At 43.1% G+C, this 25,573-nt stretch overlaps 1 protein-coding gene across 3 annotated transcripts in view; it reads left to right on the forward strand.

Moving 5' to 3' along the window:
• Positions 1-6,885: 6,885 nt before the first annotated feature.
• The window catches only part of LOC140135144 (espin-like), a 163,774-nt gene continuing 145,086 nt past the window's right edge, over positions 6,886-25,573 (forward strand). For all 3 annotated transcript variants that reach the window (XM_072156256.1, XM_072156257.1, XM_072156258.1), the window contains exons 1-2: positions 6,886-7,666; positions 18,676-18,869. In XM_072156256.1, the coding sequence (XP_072012357.1) occupies positions 7,343-7,666; positions 18,676-18,869 (518 nt within the window). In that variant the 5' untranslated portion in view covers positions 6,886-7,342. The remainder of the gene's footprint in view (positions 7,667-18,675; positions 18,870-25,573) is intronic.

The following is a 25,573-nucleotide window of genomic DNA, read 5'->3' on the forward strand; positions in this document are numbered from 1 at the left end:
TGTATGCGATCGGATTTTGGCGCAGTGGCGCCGGTTTTCTTGCGACAGAAAGTGCGGGGTGGGCCATTGGATGATCTGACTGATTTGGACTGAGCGTGGGATTTAATATTCAAATTGTGTCGCATCCAATACACTTACAAATTCAGTTTTAGCAGTCTTTGTTCCTTGTGCTGCCTAGAGCCTGTTAAACCCGGCTAGTATCACTTGAAAGAACGCAAACATAAACAATTCCTGAGAGATCTGCTTGATTTCAAGGAGAATAGGGCATATATTGGGAGCTATCAAAAACGGGATACAGACACAGAAGGGTCATCCACCGAGGCAGAAACATCGGATCTAGAATCTAAGAAAACCCAGCACAAAAACAGAAGCAGAGGGAGAGGCAGAGGACGTGGGTATAAGAATAACCCCCAGACACAAACAGGGGACGTGAGGGGTTTTTTAGAACAACACTACCCCCTACGAAGCAAGGGCAACTTACATCAAACCCTACCAATAACGTCCCAACAACAAATTCCGCCAGTACAACACAGATAGTAAACCTCTCATCAAAGACCCTATCTAGTGCTGAGATGAACCTTCTAAGTAAAGGTCTATCTTTTGTGCCAACAGAGAGGGCTGATAGGTTTGAGGTAATTAAAGACCTCAACCTGTTTGTCCGAAAACTGAAGTGGCACAAATTTCACAAAAGAAAAGATTTGAAAACCAGCAGAGAACTGGGCATTCCAAATGACCTGCTACCAGATGTTCGCCTCTTATTCAGTCTCCAGGACGATAGTCCACAAACAGGTAAAGGACCATTCACCACACTGAGGAACAAAAATGTGCATATGCCTCCTATTGGGGATGCATCACCCATTGATGTATTCCTCAATATGGTTAGTGACAAAATCAACACATATACATCCCCCAAATCAGTATTTAACCTGAGCAAACAAGAGAGTGCAGCTCTAGACACCTTACAGAAAGAGAAAGGGTTGACAATAAAACCATCAGACAAGGGGGGTAATATAGTGGTTATGAACACAACAGATTATAAACAGATGTGCCTAGACCTACTAAAGGATAGAAGATCATATGCAATACTTCCCACCAATCCACTATCCAGGTTTTACAATGAACTTAAACAGATCCTGGACACAGCAAAAAATCAGGAACTAATTAATGATGACGAATACAAATTTTTATTACCCAAACATCCAAAAATGGCCACTTTTTATTCGGTTCCCAAAATACATAAAGGAACCCAGCCATTGAAGGGAAGACCGATAGTTTCGGGTATAGATAGCCTGATACAAAATATAGGTACGTACCTAGACCAGGTCTTAAGAGAATTCGTAGTGTCCCTACCCTCATACATTAGGGACACGCTGGATTTGTTAAACAGATTGGAAGATATCAATGTAGGCACTGAATGCTTCTTGGCGAGCATAGACGTTGAAGCGTTGTATTCATCTATACCGCATGAATCAGGCATTAAGGCGACTTCCCATTTTGTAGGCACAAGGGGAATACAGCATCGACCCCACAACAATATGATATTATCTCTCCTACAGTTCTCCCTAACCCACAACTGTTTTCTCTTTGACAAAAGGATCTACCACCAGCTCAGGGGCACGGCGATGGGGTGGGCATGTGCACCCACCTACGCCAACTTGCTCCTGGGCTGGTGGGAGGAAACGATGGTTTTTGGAGAGAAAATGGAGAATACTGGAGGCATAGAAATATGGCTGAGATATATCGATGATATATTTGTTGTCTGGAATAAATCTAAACAAGAATTCGAGGATTTTGTCACAACACTAAACCAAAACAATATAGGACTACGTTTCACATTTGATATCCAGGAGAAGGAACTGCCGTTCCTAGATGTTCTGATTAGAAAAGACCATCAGGGCCAAATTCAAACCACGGTATACAGAAAACCCACAGCCACCAATGCTCTACTCCGGTGGGAAAGCAATCACCCCCTCCCCCTTAGACGAGGTATCCCTAGGGGCCAGTACCTGAGGCTTAGACGCAATTGCTCTTCTATGCCAGAGTTCAAAAAACAGGCGGCTGACCTCAGGACCAGATTTCTTGAAAAGGGATACCCTGACAATATTCTAAGATCCGCTTACAGGATGGCACTGCAAAGGGACCGGACGACTCTATTGAATACACCCAAAGAAAAATCCCTCAACAAAGAACCAATTAGAATGATAACTACATACAGTGGGGATGCTGATTGCATAAGACGCATCATAGAGGACCATTGGCCCATACTGAATATGGACCCAGATCTAGAAGACGCTATAGGCCCCTCCCCACAATTAACATATAGGAGAGGACGTAGTCTGAGGGATCGTCTGGTACAGAGTCATTTTACAGCACCAGAACAAGAAACATGGTTAACCTCAAATGTTAAGGGCAACCATAAGTGCAGTGGCTGCATAGCCTGCCCTGTTATGCAGATATGCAAGAGCTTCACAGCCAATGTGACAGGAAAATCATATGACATCCGATCCTTCATAAACTGCAGAACACGAGGTGTCATATACAGAGCAGTATGCACGTGCGGATTGGAATATATAGGGAAGACTAAACTCGAACTAAGACGGAGGATAGGGGCCCATCTGGGTGACATTACCCACAATAGGGATACTCCAGTCGCTCGGCACATGAATACATACCATGCAGGAGACATCAATCATATCAAATTCATGGGCATTGATGTAGTGACCCCAAATCCAAGAGGGGGAGACTGGGACCGAGCCATATTACAAAGAGAGGCCAAATGGATATTCAGATGTGAAACGGTAGCTCCAAGAGGTCTAAACGAAAATTTATCATATGCACCTTTTGTTTAAACTGATATATGGTCAAAAAGTAATAAGGAGCACTATTTATCCTATATTTTAGGGTCAATAGAGCGCAGAGAAACCGGGTGATGACAAATCTGATAAGAGTAATGAGACTACTGAAGGGTGTCCCACTCTGACCAACCTCAAGACAACTCTGGTAGAGTGTCACTTTTAGTCCTACTAGTCACTGTATGAAACACCCAAAAAATCTGTACAAGAGACAACAAATGGGATTCCCAGGATTGGAAGCACCAAAATTCAAAGGTGACCTAATGCCTGTGATATCCACAATCTAATGCCGGATTGATGGGGACTATGTAGACGACTAGGTACACAGGGTCACACTGATGTCGCCACTGCAGCGTACTAGTAACAAATCCCTGGGATACTAGACGGACGGGTATGGGCTTCCTGGGTTCACCATGGTAACGGCAACTGCCCGGATCGTACTGCAATACACACAGCGTGTCTCGGTAAGCATAGCAACCGATGACGCACTAACACGCGTCACCGGAAGTGACGTATCGGAGCCATCGCTAAACCGGAAGTAGCTAGTTGGCGTCCTTCACTACGCCGAGACACGTGCAGGAATGGACCTCCAGTGGGCGGGTAAGTGAAATAACACACTAGGAGGGATCCCCCCCTACATTTCAACCTCCACACATCCCCCACAGAACAGGTGTGAGGGGCAATGGTCCAACCAATCAGATCAGGGAATGATAGCTGGTCACATGGACTAACACCCTTTAAAACTCCGTGAGGATGTGATAATAGGCTGCTACAGGAGTGGAGTGCACCACTGTGTTACCCACCACCACTGACCACTGTTGATGGACCACAGCCATACATTATTTATTTCTTTAATGTATCATTCATTGCTATTCCCCTGATGAAAGTTCCACAAGGAGTGGCACTGGAAACGCGTCGGGAAGCTTTTTGCTTTTGCTTTTGGGAAGCTTTTTGCTTTTTTTTTTTTTTTTTTTTTTTTTTTTTTTTTTGTGTTTCTGTAGGTATAGGGCAAAACAGGGTGACTGTTATTTACAGGGACAGTTTGGGACCGTCCTTGTTAGGACGGGAGCAACTCTGGGACACTGAGGGAGATCTGATACTACAGGGTTTACTAGGGGCAGTACCATATCCCTGATCCAGCATTGGAAGTACCCAGGACGTATCATCTCCACCTCACCAGCTGTGACGACAAGATGGGTGAGATCAATGCCTTTTTGTAACGAGCACTGGTATAAACAAATAGAGTCACCATATGTTACAACCAATATAATATGGTATAACTATCCTTGTGAGTTCTCTGTACCCTATATGCATAACATTGACACATCAAGATCAGTGATACTATCTGGTGGTTGAAATAACACATTTTAATCTTTTAATATATTACTAATAAAAGTTACATTTTAATTTATGCCTTCACCATAGAAAGTTAAGTATCCAATACACTTACATGCACCGGGAAGAAGAAGGTGAACTCTGTCGGACCTGAGCGGGGAAGCGACACATGCAGGATATCGGACGCATGATCTTTGTGAATCGCGGCACAGTGCATTGGAGTCGGACAATGCAGTTTCAGGGATCTCCAGCGGCCCGGTAAGTAAATTTTTTTGTGTAACAGCGTTGATAAGTCTAAAGAAATTAACCAAGATATCAGGAAGAGAATTGTGGAGTCTGGTTAATAATAATAATTATAATTATAATAATAATTCCTTTATTTAGTGCACACAGATTACGCAGCACTGCACAGAGCTTGCCAAATTGGTCCCTGTCCTCAATGGGGCTCACAATCTAATCACTCTACCAGTATGTTTTATAGTGTGGGAGGAAACTTGAGGACCCAGAGGAAACCCATGCAAACACAGAGAGAACATACAAACCTGAACCCAGGTCCCCATGTTGACCATGGGACCTGAACCCAGGTCCCCAGCACTGCAACCACTAAGCCACCGTGCTGCCCTGGTTCTTCCTTGAGTGCATTTTTTAGACAACTGGAGGTGCTTTGTTCATCTGTACAAGCAATTATACACAAGATGGGAATGTCTGGCCATTATACTGTCAAGGAAGGAGACAGGTTTCAAAATGTGCATATCAACAAAACATGTCCAAGAACAAAAACCTTGTGAGAATGCAGGCTGAAGCTGGTAAGAGTGTGTCCTTGTCCTCAGTGAAACAACATGGCCGGAAAGGCCACTCTCCCACAAAGAAGCTATAACTCCAAAAGAAACATAAAAAAGCCAGAGTAAAGGAACAAAGGTCATTATTTTTGCAAATATGTCCTGTGGTCTGACTAAACTAAAATTGAACGGTGACCATTGTTACATAATGGAGTAAAAAAGGGAGAAGCTTGCAAGCCTGAGAACACCATATCAGCTGTGACACATGGGGGGGGGGGGTTGCAGCATCAAGTTTAGCAGAAGGGCCTGGTGCACATCACAGAAAAGATGCATCATGAGGAAAGAACATTGGGGCAGATTTACTTACCCGGTCCATTCGCGATGCAGCGGCGCGTTCTTTGCGCTGGATTCGGGTCTGGCCAGGATTTATTAAAGTAGTTCCTCCGCCGTCCACCAGGTGGCGCTGCTGCGCTGAAATGCATCGGAACGCGCTGGAGTTCACCGGCTCGGGCTGAGTGAAGGTAAGTGCAAGCTCCACGACAGATTTTTTGTTTTAAATGCGACGTTTTTTCCGAATCCATCGGGTTTTCGTTCGGCCACGCCCCCGATTTCCGTTGCGTGCATGCCAGCGCCGATGCACCACAATCCGATCGCGTGCGCCAAAATCCCGGGGCAATTCAGGGGAAATCGGCGCAAATCGGAAATATTCCCTTAGTAAATGACTCCCATTGTGTGGCAATATAGAAGAAACATCTGAAGATAACAGCTAGGAAGTTAAAGCTTGGAGGCAAATGGGTCTTCCACATCGACAATAACCCAAAGCTATTGCCAAACTGGAAACAAAGTCAATGTTTTGGAGTGGCCATCCCAATACCCTGATCTCAATCATATTGAAAATTTATGGGGAAAGCTGAAAAGGCAGGTGTGAGAAAGGGGGCTACAATCATGGCTCAGTTACACCAGTTCTGTCAGGAGGAATTGCCCAAATTTCTACCAACTATTGGGAAAGGTTTGTGTAAGGAGATCCAAAACATTTGACCCAAGTCATACAGTTTAAGGGAAATGGTTCCAAATACTAATGAAATATATGTAAAGAAAATGTACAATTCTCGCTATCACTATTCCGCCATTTTCCAATTACAAATAATTTTGGTAATCCTAACTAGTCCAAAAAAGGGAAAGGTTTATTGTGATTTCATGTCAGATAGTGAGTATATAGTGTGTGTAAATTTCTGTTTTCAACTCTAAGTTCTGAAGCTTTGGAATTGTGAATGCAGATCTTGTATTAGTACAAGACAAGGAATATAGTGAACTTACAAAGTGACTCAACTCTTTTTAACTGTAAAATGTGGAGGGATTTTCTTCTTACAATCTGGCTTCATTGTTTCTCCGTCCTGTTCTAGAACCAACCTTAGGCTGCATTCAGACGAATGTATGGGGGACGCAAGCTTACATACGTCCCCCATAGAAGGCAATGGCCACACAGGTAAAAGATAGGACATGTCGTCCATCTCTATGGATAGGGGACTGGTCATGGCAGGCATACGTTCGGGTGAATCCAGCCTTAATGTGAAAGTTGTCATCTAAAAAATCTAAATAAAATCTAAATAGAAAAAATGAAAACACCCCTAGAATTAAAACATTTCTTTAATCACAAAGTTTGTCCATCCTAAAATTTCATATTACATTAGAGATGGATTCACCTGATCCAGTAAAATAATTTTTTGTTTGTAGACCAACTATAACACTTGTGTGCAGATTATAGGAGCAGCTCTCAAATTCTTGATGTTATCTTTCCTTTTGGCAATAAGTGAACAGCAGGTGGATCAAGAATGCTGAAGGATGAAGGGACGGATTACAATGGCTAAACTCATTTAGGCGGTCTGCTGCTGTGTAGACAGGGAAAGGAAGGAGGAGGAGTTGTCACAGGAGAGGCAGCTGAGAGGCGCAGAGGGATGAATGTCCAGCTCCAGCCTTCTAGCAGCAGTAGAAGAAGACAAGGTCACAGTACAATCTCACCCTATGCAGGTTCAATTGGGGGCCATGTGCCAAAAGCTACAACCACCATTCACCCACTTCTTTCTAAGAAGCCAGCTCTGATCCCCTCTGCTCCATGTCTATAAGAACTTGGGAAAGACTTCTTAAGACTGTCAGTCTTCATAGATTTCTGCAAATGTGCTGCCTACAAGCTGCTGTCTTGTGGAAGACCCAGGCAATCGGTACTAAGGATACAATCAGACTTTCTTCAAGATAAAGAACTTTGTGGAACTGTTTCATTCTACTATATCATCCCAGTTTGGTTTAGACCATTCAATGTGGCTCCTTCTTCTACCCTCTTGGATGGTTCCCATGGGTAAGTGATTTATAAAGGGCCACATGGGATCTGCTAGTGACCTGCAGAACACAATGACCCTGGAGAGGGTCCTACAATCTGCTAGGCAGGGGGACCTGGAGGCTTTGAGGACTCTCCATGCAGAAGGCACGTTACAGCCGGATTTAAAGGATCCCATGGGGGCTTCTATTGTTCACCATGCAGCCCGTGGAGGGAAAGTTGGATGTCTGCGCTATTTAGTGGATGAAGCCCAATTAGAAGGGAACTGCAGAGCAAGGAACGGCGCTACTCCTGCGCATGATGCAGCAGCTACTGGCAACCTGGCCTGCCTACAGTGGTTGCTAACACAGGGTGGATGTGACTTTGAGGTAGGTAATATGCCATGCACCTGACATGAAACTGACTGCCTAATGTATTGTTATATTGTTTATTATATGAACATTACATTGGTTATTGTACAAACATAACCCTCCATGATGTTACTATAAACTTACCTGCTGGTGTACACTTACTATATAATATTTGTCAGTTCTGTTGCCATCTGGGGGTCTTCTCCCAGTGTACTAATACAATGATCAGCATTCCCTTATAGGCAGAACCTTCAGATGTCTATATCAAATGAATTGTGACAAAACAGACAAAATGCAAATGTATAATTAAGGGTCTATAAGACTGTCAAAAATTCTAAGTTTCACTAGTTTATCTGTGTCCATCTAATAATCTATATATGAATCTAATTATCTACCTACCCCACAACTCTCTGATATCACATGTGCAGTGTTTACTTGGTCTGGATCTGTTTACTTTGTGGAACAATAGTTACAGTAACTCTTGGCAGGCGCAGGGTTAAGCTCCTCAATAATACATTGGATTCTCTCATCGGCTGCCAGCAGGATGAGGGTGACACACCTGGGATAGGTAGAGGGAGAACTAAATATAGAATGCAAGGGACAACTTTATACTCCGAGGATTTAGCTCCAAGTCAGGCCAGCCTTGACAGTTCCTAAGACCACTGCTACCTCATGTGTAGAGTATGAGTAGCTACAATGGCTTGGGATGCCCACACTTGGAAGTGTGAAAATATATTCTCATCTTATTGATATTAACAAGTTGTGAAGGGTCTCATTTAACCACCAGCTGTATCAAAACTGTAGCATCGGTCCACCTATATTTTTGTGATGTATTAGTGATGTGGCTCAGTGCTTTTATGGAGTACCACATTAATGCATAAAAAAGAAAACACTAAAACATATGTTTCTTGTGTTTTTCCGTAATGGTTACTGTCACTGACCATGAACAAAGGAGCATTGCACTTTGGCCTTCCAGATTTGACAGATTTAGATTCTAGTGCTAGGAGGCCACATTATTACACCCCTAATCTCCTCCACGCTAAGTATAAAGTTATTCAGTTATACCTTCCAATTCCATCATAGGCTTTACTTGTGTCAGTTTTCACATGAATATACAACATATTAGTTGATTCTTCCCCTTTTACTTCAGCTTGAAGGTATAAAAGTATTCCGGAAGAAGTATTCTGAAAACACAATCATGTACTACCCGTGCAAAGGTATTTAAAGGGAGTGGTAGTCTCTATTGCACCCTGCTGCTCCATTTATGTTCATGGAACTGACGGATTGTCCGGACAAATATGTGACCACCAGAATGTGGTAATCAAGCCCACTGATATACTGGTGTGTGCCCCCTCTGGCAGCATCTGCTCTTCTGTTAGCTTCTTATCTCTTGGTTTTTACAAAAAAGCCCAATTATGCAAATTGGCCTCAGGGGTTCCATGATCAATATGTGTTAATGGAGCCTGGAGCTCCCCAGGCTAATTTACATAATTGTTACAACCTTTTTAATTAAATTTAAAATAAGGGCATAGGAAGCTTAAAGAAGAGCAGGTCCTGCCAAAGGGGGCACACACCAGTATGTCAGTGGGTTTACAATCCTTCATCCTGGTGGTAGATGTCTTTTAAGATGGCTCTCTAATCATATAAATACATAAAGAATTTTCCAAAATCTGCATTTCTTAAAGAAAACCTGTCAGGTGTTTTTTCAATCCTTACATGGGCAGCATCCAATAATGACCTTTCTTAAAGAGCTTCAGAGCTTTCTATTTCTGAAAAGTTTAAAGCTTTTACAACAGTAAATCTGTATATGCAAATTTAAACTTAAAGGGGTTGTTTGAGAGTTAGAAAAAATAGTGAGGTGGCCTCACGGGAGGAGGAGCTGCATAAGTAAAAATGTACTTACCTCCACCTTCTATCCCGGTGTCCTGTGCCGTGGTCCCTCTGTGCGGTACCCCTGTTTGCTTACAGGGACATGGAAGCTCTGCTCTGACAGCTTCTAGGCATGCTCACCCGACCCCTGTCCCAGTCCTTTAGCAGCTTCTGTACCCCGGTAAACAAACAGGGGCACGGCACAGAGGGACCAAGGCTTGGGACACTGCGATGGGAAGGATGAGGTAAGTACATGTTTATTTACATATGCAGCACCCCGGGCCACTTTGCTATTTTTTCGAACTTTCAGACAACCCCTTTAACTTGTCTAAAAACTACCGGACATGATTCCTTCAATCAAACCATAGCAATAAAAAGATTCTTACTCTTGTCCCAGAAACTTCTCCTCCTCCTACTCCTTACTGTCCTGTTGTAAGACAACTGGCTATTTCCTATCTGTAAGATAACTGGCTGCAGCAGGAGTTTCTTCCTTATGTTCTGCTTTTAGTAGGACACATAGACCCATTGGTTCAGAACCACCCTCAGTCATTCCCCAATCACAAATGGAGCAGATCTGCAGGAGATTGACCTTAATGTTCTCTGCAGGATTTCCACAAGTTTGTTTCATGGAAAATGCAGAAAACACTCCAATCACTTTGGAGCATGATTTACTCCTGTTCACTTTTGGTGCTTAGTAACTATAGGCGGTGCAGAGTAAAACCACTCTCAAAACTCCTCTACCACAGCGGTAAACATGAGTAATATAAATGGTACATATTAGATAGGGGCTCTATTGCAGATTTACATGTGGTACCAAGACCATTAAATTACTCTGGTGGATGTAGGATCTGATCCATGTGTTTGTGGCTCATTGGATGAATAAGTCACATTGGATCTGTATTCTACCAGAGCAAACAATTTACCCAGATTTTCTTAAATGCCTCAAGTTGTCATGTGTCAAGTTCTCTTAGCTTTCCAAGTTCCTCTGACTTCTATACTTGGTTGTCCAAATCCAGAGGTCAGGAAGCCAATGAGGGCATTGGATGTGAACCCCAAACTGCTGCTGTGTTATAGTAACCCGGCTGAATGGTAGTGATATTCACCGCGCAGCTGGCGTCACATTACTGCACCTGGTCAGAGGCTGCTGTAATTCTAGCAGACAGTGTGATGTAGGTTACTGCAGGTTAAAGATCCTGTCCGGCCCAGAATGGAGAACATGTTCTGTGCTAAGTCCAGGACCATAGACATCTGTATGACAACAATGCAACAGTGAGATACTGATCTCCTTCCAATCATACTAATTGTTGTAGTGCTTTGGTGTTGAGGGTTGTAGTGTTTTATTAATGATCTCTATATAAGGCATAATAGAATTGTATTAAGGTCTAGTGGTTGGGTCATGTTGGGGGTTGCAGCAGAGATGTAACTAGGAGAGGATGCATGCAGAAGTCTTCTATGTGGCCCCCCTTCTCCCTTAAACATAAAAAATACATATTTATGAACTTAAACTTCGGTCTCTTGATGTATCCGGCAGGGGCCTGCGCAGCATTTATTTCTATGCCAAGCCATACCTGGTGTAGAAATAAACACAGCCAGCGAATTTTCATATGTGTACAGGGAGTGCACAGGCACGTGGACGGAAATACCCTTCATGTGCCAACTCCCGCCACGTCCACCCCCGGCCGGCCACACCCAATTCTATTATGGCTGTATCCATTGGTTGGTTTATGTTGGAGGTTGTAGTGTTCTATATACAAGTAATTGGGGGTTTGTAATGCTCTCTATATAAAGAATAAAATAACTGTGATATGTTGAGTATTCGGATCATGTTGGGAGGTGCAGTGTTCTATGTAGAGAGTATAATGGAATTGTGATGGCCAAATCCTGTTGGGTGCTGTTGTGCTCTATTAATTAAGTATATTAAGTATATAGAATCATAGTATGGACGTGTCCAGTGTTTTTATTCTGTCGATACTGATATAGGTAAAGCACATTGGTTGGCATCCTGCTTCTATCTGGTTCCCCCTAATTGTCTGCATCCTAAAACTGTGAGATACCCCTCAGACCTCAGGGGTACCAAATAATTGCATTAGTTACATTAAGTGCACTGCCTATTTGTGTAGTTTAATTTGTTCATGTTCAATGGTCAAGTAATATTTGTAATATTGTTCATTATAATCTTATATTATTATAATATAATCTTTATTAAAATATTAGCTGTAGCTCCCGGCCTTGCCTGGGATAGTAAATTATTATAACAAAATAGAATGGGTTAATAAAAAATATTTTATATGTATCCTTGTCTCTGACCGGATATGTATCCTTGTCTCTGATGGGGGTCATTTACTAAGGGCCCGATTCGCGTTTTCCCGTCGTGTTACCCGAATATTTCCGATTTGCGCCGATTGTACCTGAATTGCCCCGGGATTTTGGCGCACACGATCGGATTGTGGCGCATTGGCGCTGGCATGCACGCGACGGAAATCGGGGGGGCGTGGCCGAACGAAAACCCGACGTATTCGGAAAAAAACCGCCGCATTTAAAAACCAAAAATGTGTCGCTTGGGAAGCGCTTACCTTCACCTGGTCCAGCTCGGTGTTTTCCGGCGCGTTGAGATGATTTTCAGCGCAGCAGCGCCACCTGGTGGACGGCGGAGGAACAACCTTCATAAATCCCGTCCGGACCCGAATCCTGTTCAGAGAACGCGCCGCTGGATCGCAAATGGGCCGGGTAAGTAAATCTGCCCCAATGTGTATCAATTTTTTTAGTAGGTGGGTACTCCCTGCAGTGTCCAGTATTGACATTGGGAGCGAAGAGACATTGGGGCACATTTACTTACCCGTCCGTGTCGCGATCCCCGATCCGGACTGTCCGTGTATAATGCACTGTGCCGCAATTCATGTAGATCGTGCGCCTGATATCCTGCATGTGTTGCTTCCCCGCTCAGGTCTGCCGGAGTTCACCTTCTTCTTACCGATGCATGTAAGTGCATGTCTTGCGCCACAATTTAAAAAAAGTTAAATCCCGCCCCCGATTTGTGTCGCATGAAAGCCAGTGCCGATGCCAGAATCCGATCGCGTGCGCCAAAAACCCCTGCTATGATGAACTGAATACATTTTAAATCTGTTTGAACATACTACACCATCTGCCTATATATTCCTTCTAGAGATATTGCTCTATAAGAACGATTGAAGGATGATGTTGAATAACGCGATGATGCTGGTCTGAACAGTGGCATATTTTTATCAGAGGGATCGGTCTGACTAGTGCTGTGCATTGGATTAAGGAAAGTGAACACCGCAGGAGAACAATCAAAAAGAAGTATTGGAAGCTCCGGCTAGAGCAAAAAACTCTTTTCTTGGAAGATTATTTTTAAGTGTCAGTACCTGCTTTGGAGCAGGTGACTGCGCACTTCTGATGCTGCCCCCATCTTGCATGTGGTGCTACCTGAGGCAGGATGCTCAACTTCATGGTGCTCTTCTGATGCTGCTCTCACCTTGCTGCTTGTGGTGCTACCTGAGCCAGGATGCTCAACCTCATGGCTGGTGACCCCCTGCCTCCCGAGGCCTCACCACAAGCAGATGGCTAGGAGCAAGGTATTGTAAAATGAAGTAGTAGCAGTATTCAGAATACACTGGTACACCCAGGGCCGGCTCCAGGTTTCAGTAGGCCCCTGAACGACAGAGCCTCAGCGGGCCCCTTTGCAGTGAACTAACGTGGTGGGATTACAAATTCAGCAAATTAACAGTCTCCTGTACCCTTAAATATTCCCTAGTTTATCATACCAAACAGCCCCTCATGGTTATTTTATATAAGACACCCTCACACCCTATACAGCCCCCCTGACCCCCTTGGATTCCTTATGTACAGTCTTATGTAGACCCCCAACTAGGCCTGGGACCCGGCACTTGCCCAGGCATGCTCAGTGCTGGTGCCGACCCTGCAGCTTCCCATGGTGACATAGGCATAGCATAGAAAAGGCTTTTGGACCTTGCTGATAGTAGATAGGTTACAGAATTGTGTTATTGTCATGTTCACAGTATGATGAATTGTATTATGGTATTATTATTACTATGGAAACGATTATTATTATTTTTATTATTATTATTATTAATAATAATAATAATAATAGTCTCCACAATAATAATAAAAATAATAATAATAACTGTCTCAATAATAATAATAATAATCTCTTAGAAGATATCTCTCTATATACCAGTTCATTAAGTCTGTCACAGTGTAACAGTAACAGTTAATAGCTCTAAGTTACAAAAAATCCACTTATAGATAACTACTAAGCACATAGCCTAGTGGATAGAGGATCTGTCCCTCTATGGCAGGTGGAGTGCAGAGATTCTGGGTTCAAATCCTGGGCTGGGCAAAAATGTATTTAATTGAATTAAATAGAGCCTTGTATTTGGGAAAGCCCAGGGAGATGTAGTGACCATATATGGACAGATGTTTATGTCTCCCTGATGACATGGTCGCTGCTCTGTGCTAACCCCACAAATGTCTCAAAAGGATTTCCTGCCCAATGTCTGTAGGAGTAATTCAGCACCCAAGTTCTGGCTTTGAAAGTATATACTAGGCAAGACACAGGGCCGGGACAACCCCAGCCAATGCAGGACCTAGGGGTAATATCCGGGACAATCTCCCAGCTGCCTGGGACAGCGGTGAAAAACCGCAACTGTCCCACCAAATCTTGGACAGTTGGGAGCTATGTGTTAAGTGCCGCGGTTGACCTGGCCATAAGACACCTAGCAGTGCCACCGGTGGTCGCCGCTGGATCTTGGATGGCCAGTTGACACCTCCCCCCCATCATCGGATGGTGTTGATTGGTTCCTAGTCTCATAGAGACTCAAAGGCTTGCCATGGATACTGATCTCTAATATTCTGCAGCACCTTTATCTTAGACCCACAAATATTAATGTAAGATCCTGGCATGGTGATTGGTCATGTACATACAGAGATCACATGAGCCTCCATCTGTGGCCATTTTATGTACAGGAATGTCTGGCTGATGAGGTAAAAGACAGGAGGCTTCAGTTTACATATTAAGAAATCGGACCAGAACTTTTACTAGATGTAATTGGTAAATTACCTCATATCCTGCCCCCCCCCCACTTACAGAAAACTTCACAAAAAACATGAGGAAAAGTCCACAACCCCTTTTATATCCAGGGCCCTTTGGTATTGTACGACATTCTGCCTGAGACACAACACAATGAATGCAAATGAGCTGATAATCGGATTTCACAATGTTGGATGGATGGAGAAAGCATGTGATGTGCTTATAGCTTAAAAGCATTACAGGTGATTTGTGTAAAAAGCCATGGAGTGCGAGAGAGACAGGGGATTAGCGCAGGACAGCTCGCTGCAATACAGTGCGGTAACACATTGAACAGCTCTTGGTTGCAGCGCTCCATGATATTGTTTTTTAATGGGACATATAATAAACTTACTGTATGTACTAAACATAAACCTAGAATTGGAGGAGCATCCTAGCTACTTTTTAATAATATTAAAAATTGATGACCCGGTGATATCAATGAGGCCTATGAATAACTTGACAACTGGGTGTTACCATGAACATGTCCAATGGATGTGCCCTCACATTTATTAAATAGTGTAAGGGCCGATTAGTGACTAGTGATTAGTCCGTGGTCAGGAAACGTGAAAAGTGCTGTGCCACGGACTGATCACCCTGCGGGGGACTGAGATTGATATATGTTGCACAGAGTTTCTTCTTCCCTGATATGCAGCAGAGCCGACACTGTAATGATTCACTATCCATGATCACAGTCTTACATCACTTACAGGGTGAATCAGCCCTAAGGCTTTGTAGTGACTATTCCCCTTTATCTTGTTTCAACCATTTGTCAGTTTATTAATAATTTTTAGGAGGAAATGAAAAACAATACAAACAAAAAAGATGCTCCCAAATTGTTTTTTGATGGAATACGTATAAGTATTTACTAAAAGAGAAAAGAGAGATGACAAAAAAAGCAGTTTTACCAAGTTATATTATCCTCTGCCCCCAGGATACAGGATAACTTCCACATATCTCATTCTCACTAAATGATGGAGCTGCAAGTCCTGCATATGCCCTGCTGCTCCATTCAGTTCGAAAAGAGTATTGCTGAGCACAGTGCTTGGGTAATTCCGGCACTTCCATTCACTTTCTATTAGAATGCCTGCTAGAGACACTCGAGCGCTGTGCTCATCAGCTTCTAACACTCCAAGGGCACATGTATGATAGTTTTTTGGCTGCCGCTTTTCCAAGTTCCTGGAAGTTGGCCTACTTAATCATTGCAATGTATCTTAAGGGACATCTACTACCACATTTAGGGGTGGTAGACTGTTCCCAAATGGATGCTTGCTACCCTAGGGGTGATGAGGGACTCCTGCTGCCATGCTCCGGAAAGTCTTTTATAATGAAATATCGACTTTATGCAAATGAGCCGGAGGTGCTCACATCTCAGCTAGCCAAGTGCACCCTAGCTCAGTCATGACGTCATTGGTTGTCTTTTGCGCTTGCAGCCATGGGGGGATGAAAACAGAAGAGACGTGACAGAGCCAGGAGATGTGAGCACCGGCTCTTTTTCACAAATTTTATAAGTCTATATTTCATTATAGAAGACAGAGAATGCAAGCAGGAGTCCCCCATCATCCATAAGGTAACAAGCATCCATTTGAGGACAGTCTACCACCCCTAAATGTGGTAGTAGATGTCCCTTACGATACATTGCAATGATTAAGTAGGCCAACTTCAAGAAACTTGGAAAAGCGGCAGCCGAAAAACTATCATACATGTGCCCTTGGAGTGTTAGAAGCTGATGAGCACAGCGCTCGAGTGTCTCTAGCAGGCATTTTAATAGACAATGAATGGAAGTGCTGGAAGTACCCGAGCACTGCGCTCAGCACTGTGCTAAATGTGGTAGATGTCCTTTAAGTTTTTTTTACCTTTGAGATACATGTGATGAGTTACCTGTTTAGTCTTACTTTTGCAACTTTTTGTTTCGTTGTGAGACCCAGATAGTAGCTAGGAAAGTAAGTCTTGGTCTAGCATGCTCTGTTTTGGAACTTATTGGGGCTCAGGGTCTGCGGAGCGCATTTTCGTTGGGTTACCTGACAATTTCCATTTTGTGCTGAATTGCCCCGGGATTTTGGCGCACGTGATCGGATTTTGTGGCATCGCCGCCGGCTTGCGCGCTACAGAAATCGCGGGATTAAACAATTAGGATTGTGTCGCAAGACATGCACTTACAAGCACCGGGAAGAAGCAGGTGAACTCCGGCGGACCTCGGCGCAGAAGCGACGGATGCAGGAACTTGGGCGCACGATCTTAGTGAATTGCGGCAGACTCAAATCCTCATCGGACAACGCACCGCGGGATCTTGACAGGACCGTGTAAGTAAATCTGCCACATTAGGTGCAAGAATGGGGCAATTTCACAGCCCAAAACTTGCACAAGTTGAACAAACATCCAGACTACAAGGATAAATATGGCTCACTGCATTAAATCCTGTAGGCAGCTAACTTTGATGCTACTTGATTCAGCGCATAAAAAAAAAACGCACACAAAAAGAGAAAAAGAACACAAATGGAGCGATACATGTCCCCCCCAACAGTATTAAATGGAGCAGCATGAGACATGCTCAAGCTGTCGTATATGACATTCTCTTGGTGGATCATGTGGATAGGAGATAACAATTTAACTTTGAACCAACAATTTAAGGACCCCTTACATAGGACACCCAGGAAGGCTGCACAGTGACGCAGGGTGCACTGACTTCGGCTTTACCAGGATCATTGATCATGACCTGGAAGACTAAACTATCCCTTTTTTTAACTCCAGATTCCAGCAACTGGGAGAGAGGTTAATATATGTGGGTGTCCCAACTGCTTGAATACATGTTGATGGTTTGTTGGTTACAAATAGCTTGAAAGATTCCCATTAAATGACCTGTGATTTGTTCCATAACTGCTGTTCCATTCTTTCCTGTGTTTATTTTATGTGAGTGCAGGACCAGGATTTTACAAGCTTTCTGATTTAGTTTTTCTTTTGTCATTTAGAGGTTAGAAACTTGACAAAGCACATTGCTTGTCACTACTGTAGAAGGCATCACTGTCCCGGGCACCACTATTCCATACTTGATGGAAACGCACAAAAGTGGATTCCGTTTGTTGCTCCTGTTGTACAATGCTATACAATATAAGACTATATTTCATGTGGGGGGTAAATGGAAATGTTATTAAATTGATTTCTAATCTTTATCAGTGCCAGTCTACAAAGGTACTCTAAACCTCCAATATTAGTGAATCCACTAGTGAAGGGTGGAATATTTTGCTGTATGGCAGTGGTGGCGAACCTATGGCACGGCACTCCAAGCTCTTTCTGTGGGCACCCGGGCCATCTCCCCAGCACACCAGACAGGATTCAAAGAATTTTCCTGCAGTTCCTAGCAACTTAAACGATGCTTTCAGTGATAGTTACTTAGCTACTTGGGACTGTAGGAAAAGGGAGAATTTGTAGACAGGGCCAAATTATCTTTGAAGGACGTCCTGCTAGCCCCATGATTCTCTGTGTACACAGGGACACTGGAAAGAAGCTACAATTATGCAAATTTTCCCTCCTTCTTTCTACTGTGTTGGTGTCCTAAGGAGGCCAATATGATTGAACTTTGTTGAAGAACACGGATCAATAAGTTACTGCTTTAATTTTTGGTTGGCACCTCACGATACATGTGGGGGGTTTGGGGTTGCAGTTTGGGCACTCCGTCACTACAAGGTTCGCCATCGCTGCTGTATGGTATTATTTTCCTAACTCCTTTAGTTGTACGAATCTCAAAGGTATGTTTCTGCCAGTAGGGGGCTATTTTGTATACAGCTGTCTACAACTTGTATCAGCCTACATAGGAACTACACACAGATTGCCCCCTAGTGGTAGAAATAGAAAGAGGAAACTTTTATATAAAAGGACGAAAACCCTGTAACTTTATGAAGAATATTAGCATGTATGAGTATGTGAAGTCAATTGACCTGTGAGAATTATAGAAAACCTTTGTAGGAGTAGGAGAACTTGGAGCCTTTATAAATACACATGTATCTATTTTAAGGGCAGTGACACTGTACAGTAAATATTCCTTTCTGTCTTTTAGGACAAGGACAATTCTGGTGCCACTATTCTGCACTTAGCCGCCAGGTTTGGCCACCATGAAATAATTGGTTGGTTACTACGGTTCGGAACGAATGATGCAATGGTAGCTACAGACACCGGAGCACTTCCTGTACATTATGCAGCGGCCAAAGGAGATCTCCCTACACTACAGCATCTCATAGAGTACTGTCCAAAGTAAGATACCAAAGGCTTCCTTATTTCCACCATAACATTAACTATTTGTGTTTCCCCAGACAATTTATCATTTTTTATTGTTATATGTTTTCATAGGCCTCTTTTGTGATTCTTCTATATGTATTTTTACTTATGTTTTATGGCATTTAAAGGAAATCTGCCATAAAATATAGATCCAGGCACTGCGACTGTGGTAATCTTCTTATATTTGTTATCCATGGCCTCCTTCCTTCTAAAATCAACTTTTAAAATTATGACAATGAATGTTTCCTGGGGGTGTTACCAGTCCGTCCCCCCCCTCCATGCTGCAGATTCACAGCCCGTTACACTGTGCAGAAGCACTTCCCTTCTCCCACTGTGTGCTAAAACTCCTCTATTGCAGTGAGATTACATTAGGCAGAGGGAGGGAGGAAGTGCTGCGGGAGCAGAGGGGGAGACTGTGTAACAGCCTGGGAAGCCAGAGTGCTGGCAACTGCCCGGAGCCCTTCAGACTCATAGGCATACTTTTGAACTTGATTTTATGAGGAAGGAGGTCATGGATAACAAATATAAGAAGAATACCACAGTTGCAGTGCCTTGATCTATGAGTAAGTGCCCCTAGTTTATCATGCTTGATTTTGATGGTAGATTTCCTTTAATGAGACTTGTCAAGGACTACATTTTTGCTGACCAACCTAACCTTGGGATAGAGTGTCAGCATTATTATTAAGGGTCTGATATCTGGTACTGCCAGATCAGATCAGCTCTGGTAAGTTTCATGGGCCTGTGACATTATGTTCATCAGGGCTTGTATGACATGTATCTCAGTCGCATTCTTATAAATTGAAAGCACAGCACAGTCGGGGTGTCACCACGTGTTGCTGGATGGTAAGGCGTTGTGTACCCCAAATGTAAATTAGTCCAGAGAGTCAGGGTCTGCCGTGAACAGTAATCTTCTTTACTGAAGAAATTAAGGTGCAAAGCAATACAAGCAAATCAAAAGGCTGACCTCTCCAATCTCCTCCCAGGTAGAAGAAGGGTTAATGTTGAGGAGAGGCCTGAGCTAGCTTCCCTCTGTTTCTCAGAAGGCTGGTACCCTGGTCACAGTCTAGGAGTTCAAGGTCTATGGGAGAGTATCCCAGTCTCAACCTCTTCATGTGATTGTTGCGGGAAAGACTGTCAGTCTTTTTCTCTAAGTTCTGTTCCATACACCAGGGCAGGAGTGATTACATTTTAGCACAAAAACAATGACAAAGCATTTCCCACAAATTTACTTTAAGTCCCCATAATATTCTCTAACAGCAAAAGTGTAAACAACTTTCCAGACAGCACCTGTCATTCTAAAGGTCAAGCAGCCTGCTTGTCTGATAAACAAGTCTGTTTTTCTTTTGCAAAACAATCTACACTATAGCTATGGAAAATTAGAGACATATATACAGTCACAAATGTCTCTGAATGTTTATTAACCCTTTCTACTAGTCTATATAGATACACTAATAATAAACAGAATGTACATAACAAAACACTATAGATTAAGTTAACCCTTGATGTAAAATAAAGTAAGAAGCGTTGAGTTTGCAAAGGGGAAATATTCAAATGTCCACAAATGTCCAAAGTTCAAAGCTCCTCTGATCCAGGGCACTATAATATATCCTAATACAGGCCACAGACAGTGCCTGCAGCATGCAAACACTGTAGAAGCTGTGTCACTATGCTAGTATATACAAACAGGCTGCTCTAAATGGAGACAATGGTATTGTCTCTGTACTGTGACATCACTGTGTGTAGCATCCCTATAGTTTAATATCACTTTGTGTAGTATCCAATAACTGTGACATCACTGTGTTTATCAGTGTACTGTGACATCACTGTGTGTATTATCCCTGTACCGTGGCATCACTTTGTTTATCATCTGTGTACTGTGACATCAATGTGTGTATTATACCTGTACTGTGACATCACTGTATCATACTCATACTGTGACAGCAGTGGGTATTATCCTTGTATTATGACATCACTGTGTGTATTATCACTGTACTGTGACATCACTGTGTGTATCATACTCATACTGTGACAGCAGTGGGTATTATCCTTGTATTATGACATGACTGTGTGTATTATCACTGTACTGTGACATCACTGTGTGTATCATACTCGTACTGTGACAGCAGTGGGTATTATCCTTGTATTATGACATGACTGTGTGTATTGTTCCTGTATTGTGACAACACGGTGCACATTATTCCTGAACTGTCGCATCACTGTGTGTAGCATCCTTATACTATAATGTCACTGTGTGTAGTATCCCAGTACTGTGACATCACTGTGTTTATGAACTGTGTACTCTGACATAACTGTGTGTACTCTGTGCTGTGACATCACTGTGTGTATTATTCCTGTACAATGACATCACTGCATTATCCCAGTACTATAACATCACTGTGTGTATTATCCCTGTATTGTGACATTACTATGTGTATTATGTCTGTACTGTGACATCAATTTGTGCATTACCCATTACTGTGTGCATTCTCTCTGCACTTTGGGATCATTGTGTGCAGGGCCGGCGCCAGCACTGGGCATACCCGGGCAATTGTCAGGACCCAGGGGTGCTGGGTGGCCCACATAAAGCTGTACATAAGGAATCCATGAGGGTGAGGGGGCTGTATCTAATATATCCATATGGGGTGAAGGAGGCTTTATATAAAATAACGATGAGGGTCCATTTGGTTTGATAAACTTTATATTTTAGGGAACATTTATAGTATCTGAAATTTTAATGCTGCCACGTGATTTGACTGCAAAGGGGCCCACTGAGGCTCTGTCACCCAGGGGCCTACTGAGACCTGCAGCCTATTCTGTGTGTATCATCCCTGTACTGTGACATTACTGTGTGTATTATCCTGGTACAGTGTGTATTATATTGGCATCACTGCATCTATCATTTCTTTTTTTTTTTAATAACAATTTAGTGGTTTTACACTAGTAAAAGAATAAACCGACATATATTCTATGCATATTTTGTACAATCTGTACTTTGACATCATTGTATTTAACACGACAGTACAGTAGAGAACAAGTAAGTCTTTGTAGATGAATTCTCCTCCTCCAGTCCTTTGTGCTGCTCATTATGAAGTAGGTTTATATTTGCTCCGTGCAGTTTATTTTTATATACAGGCGGTCCCCTACTTAAGATCACTCAACTTACATACGACCTCTAGTTACAAACGGACCTCTGGATATTGGTAATTTATTGTACTTTAGTCCTAGGCTACAATGATCAGCTGTAACAGTTATCAAAGGTGTCTGTAATGAAGCTTTAGTGTTAATCCTGATTCTTATGACAATCCAACATTTTTAAAATCCAATTGTCACAGAGAACAAAAAAGTTCTGGCTGGGATTACAATGATAAAATATACAGTTCCGACTTACATACAAATTCAACTTAAGCACAAACCTACAGACCCTATCTTGTATGTAACCCGGGGACTGCCTGTAATCACAAGTAATCCTGTTGTATTTTATGTTTTTATCTGCTTTTGCACTAGTCACCTGGCATTTGGAAAGCACATACATTATTAATCTCTGGTAAGAGCTTTCTCTTCACAATGCTTCCTGTGGATGATGATAGTTTCTTTTACAAACCCTTGAAATTCCATCTTCATCACAATTAAGGGCTCAATAGGCCGATGTATCATTTGATTTTATGTTCATGTGCATGTGAGGAGGATTGTGTGATCGGGACACAATTTAATGCTAATTATATCTGCAGATTTTTCCATGTCTTTGTTTTCCTGCTTTTCTCTAGTGTTGGTTCATTCGTTCTGCATTCCTTGTCTTGTCCATTAGGGATATTAGCGCTTCTAAATATATAGCATTACATTAGTTACCTAAATGATGGTTAACAAGGGCGTAACTTGAGGGGTTGTAAAAGATGTGGTCACAACTGGACCCAAGAGGTTGAGGGGGCCCATACGGTGTCACTTTCCTACATGAGAAGACTAGTACTATAAACCAGTGATGGCAAATCTTTTAGAGACTGAGTGCCCAAATTACAACCAAACCCACTTATTTAAATGCAAAGTGCCATCATGGCAGCTTTTAATTGTATCTGTGTCCTAAGGACACCAATACAGTTGAACGAAATTCCAATTATCTTTGTAGCTTCCTTCCAGGGGCCCCTGAACAGAAAGAATTCCAGGGCCCAGAGCAGGAGCTCCAATAAGAACGCAGCCTTTTCACCACCTCCTTGCTCCTCCTATAGTCCCAGGCAGCTAAGGATGTGTAGCTTTAAAATAGCCCTGATCACAGCACATCCTGGGTGGCCAGGGAGGTTTTGAGACCTGGCAAACTCTGTGCAGGGTGATGGTCTGGGTGCCCACAGTGAGTTCTCCGAGTGCCACCTCTGGCACCCGTGCCATAGGTTCGCCACCACTGCTATAAACCATCCATTATAGTCGGGGACCTGGAACAAACTTTGTACTGTGGTCCATCATCTTCTAGTTACATCACTGGTGGTTAATCCTGTCATGTGGTTCTTCCACTGTAAACTGGACCAGCATCAACTAATCGCCATTCCTATAGTTCCCCTCACTATACCTTATGGAGAACAAAAGTCTTTTTATTGGTAAATATACCAAATACAATGTTGGGCTTCTGTTTCCAAATTTTCATTATGTTATTTCTCTTTTATCCACTATGGAAATGAATAAATTGATTACTTTTCAGTCAGGTCTGTATCTACCTTGTCTAACGTCGATTGGACAATACAAGGCTATGCATAGAAATAGCCAATTGTTTACTCCAAATGCAGTACAACTGATAAAAAATGCAGTTACCTGTGAATATTGTTTTTACAGATTTCACTGTGTAGTCCAATGACATGTTTCTTGTTTGGTTAGTATGATCACTGAGAAAATAATAATAATCTTTATTTATATCTGTAACGTCTGTGCCAAAATGTCGCACTGGCAGAATAGATGGCGTTAATTTGTGTGTGAACTGTGGCTTAGGGCGCTGTCACACGGGACGTTTATGGCTGCGTTTTCCCGGGGCGGGCTGCGGCCTGATCGCATCGGCGTTTCAATGGAGACGCCTGCGATCGGGAACGAGCCACAGTTTTTTTGCAGGGACGTCGCAGGGTGAGTTTGCCACCATTTACCTAATCTGACAGCTTGCGCCAAGCCTGGTTGTAGTTGCGCGGTTGCTCGACAGGTGCTGACAATATCTTGCTATCATATTGTGTCTGTCTTTAGTATGGAATACTGTGTCTGTCTATGGTATGGATTACTGTGTCTGTCTATGGTATGGAATACTGTGTCTGTCTATGGTATGGAGTACTGTGTCTGTCTATGGTATGGAGTACTGTGTCTGTCTATGGTATGAAGTACTGTGGTTGTCTATAGTATGGGGTACTGTGTCTGTCTATGGTATGGAGTACTGTGTCTGTCTATGGTATGAAGTACTGTGGTTGTCTATAGTATGGGGTACTGTGGCTGTCTATGGTATGGAGTAATGTGGCTGTCTATGGTATTGGGTACTGTGGCTGTCTATTGTATGGGGTACTGTGGCTGTCTATGGCAGGCAGTACTGTGGCTGTCTATGGCATGGGGTGCTGTGGCTGTCTATGGCATGGGGTGCTGTGGCTGTATATGGCAGGCAGTACTGTGGCTGTCTATGGTGTGGAATACTGTGTCTGTCTATGGTATGGACTACTGTGGCTGTCTATGGCAGGCAGTACTGTGGGTGTCTATTGTATGCAGTACTGTGGCTGTCTATGGTATGGAGTACTGTGGCTGTCTATGGTATGGAATACTGTGGCTGTCTATGGTATGGAATACTGTGGCTGTCTATTGTATGCAGTACTGTGGCTGTCTATGGTATGGAATACTGTGGCTGTCTATGGCAGGCAGTACTGTGGCTGTTTATGGCAGGCAGTACTGTGGTTGTCAATTGTATGGAGTAGTGTGGCTGTCTATGGTATGGAGTACTGTGGCTGTCTATGGCAGGCAGTACTGTGGCTGTTTATTGTATGGAGTACTGTGGCTGTCTATGGTATGGAGTACTGTGGCTGTCTATGGTATCTAGTACTGTGGCTGTCTATGGTATGGAATACTGTGGTTGTCTATAGTATGGGGTACTGTGGCTGTTTATGGCAAGCAGTACTGTGGCTGTCTATTGTATGGAGTAGTGTGGCTGTCTATGGTATGGAGTACTGTGGCTGTCTATGGCAGGCAGTACTGTGGCTGTCTATTGTATGGAGTACTGTGGCTGTCTATGGTATGGAGTACTGTGGCTGTCTATGGCATGGAGTACTGTGGCTGTCTATGGCAGGCAGTACTGTGGCTGTCTATTGTATGGAGTACTGTGGCTGTCTATGGTATGGAGTACTGTGGCTGTCTATGGTATCTAGTACTGTGGCTGTCTATGGTATGGAATACTGTGGTTGTCTATAGTATGGGGTACTGTGGCTGTTTATGGTATGGAGTACTGTGGCTGTCTATTGTATGGAGTAGTGTGGCTGTCTATGGTATGGAGTACTGTGGCCGTCTATGGCAGGCAGTACTGTGGCTGTCTATTGTATGGAGTAGTGTGGCTGTCTATGGCATGGAGTACTGTGGCTGTTTATGGCAGGCAGTACTGTGGCTGTCTATTGTATGGAGTACTGTGGCTGTCTATGGTATGGAGTACTGTGGCTGTCTATGGTATGGAGTACTGTGGCTGT

Source organism: Engystomops pustulosus, chromosome 6 (assembly GCF_040894005.1).
Source record: "Engystomops pustulosus chromosome 6, aEngPut4.maternal, whole genome shotgun sequence".
Lineage (NCBI taxonomy): Eukaryota > Metazoa > Chordata > Amphibia > Anura > Leptodactylidae > Engystomops > Engystomops pustulosus.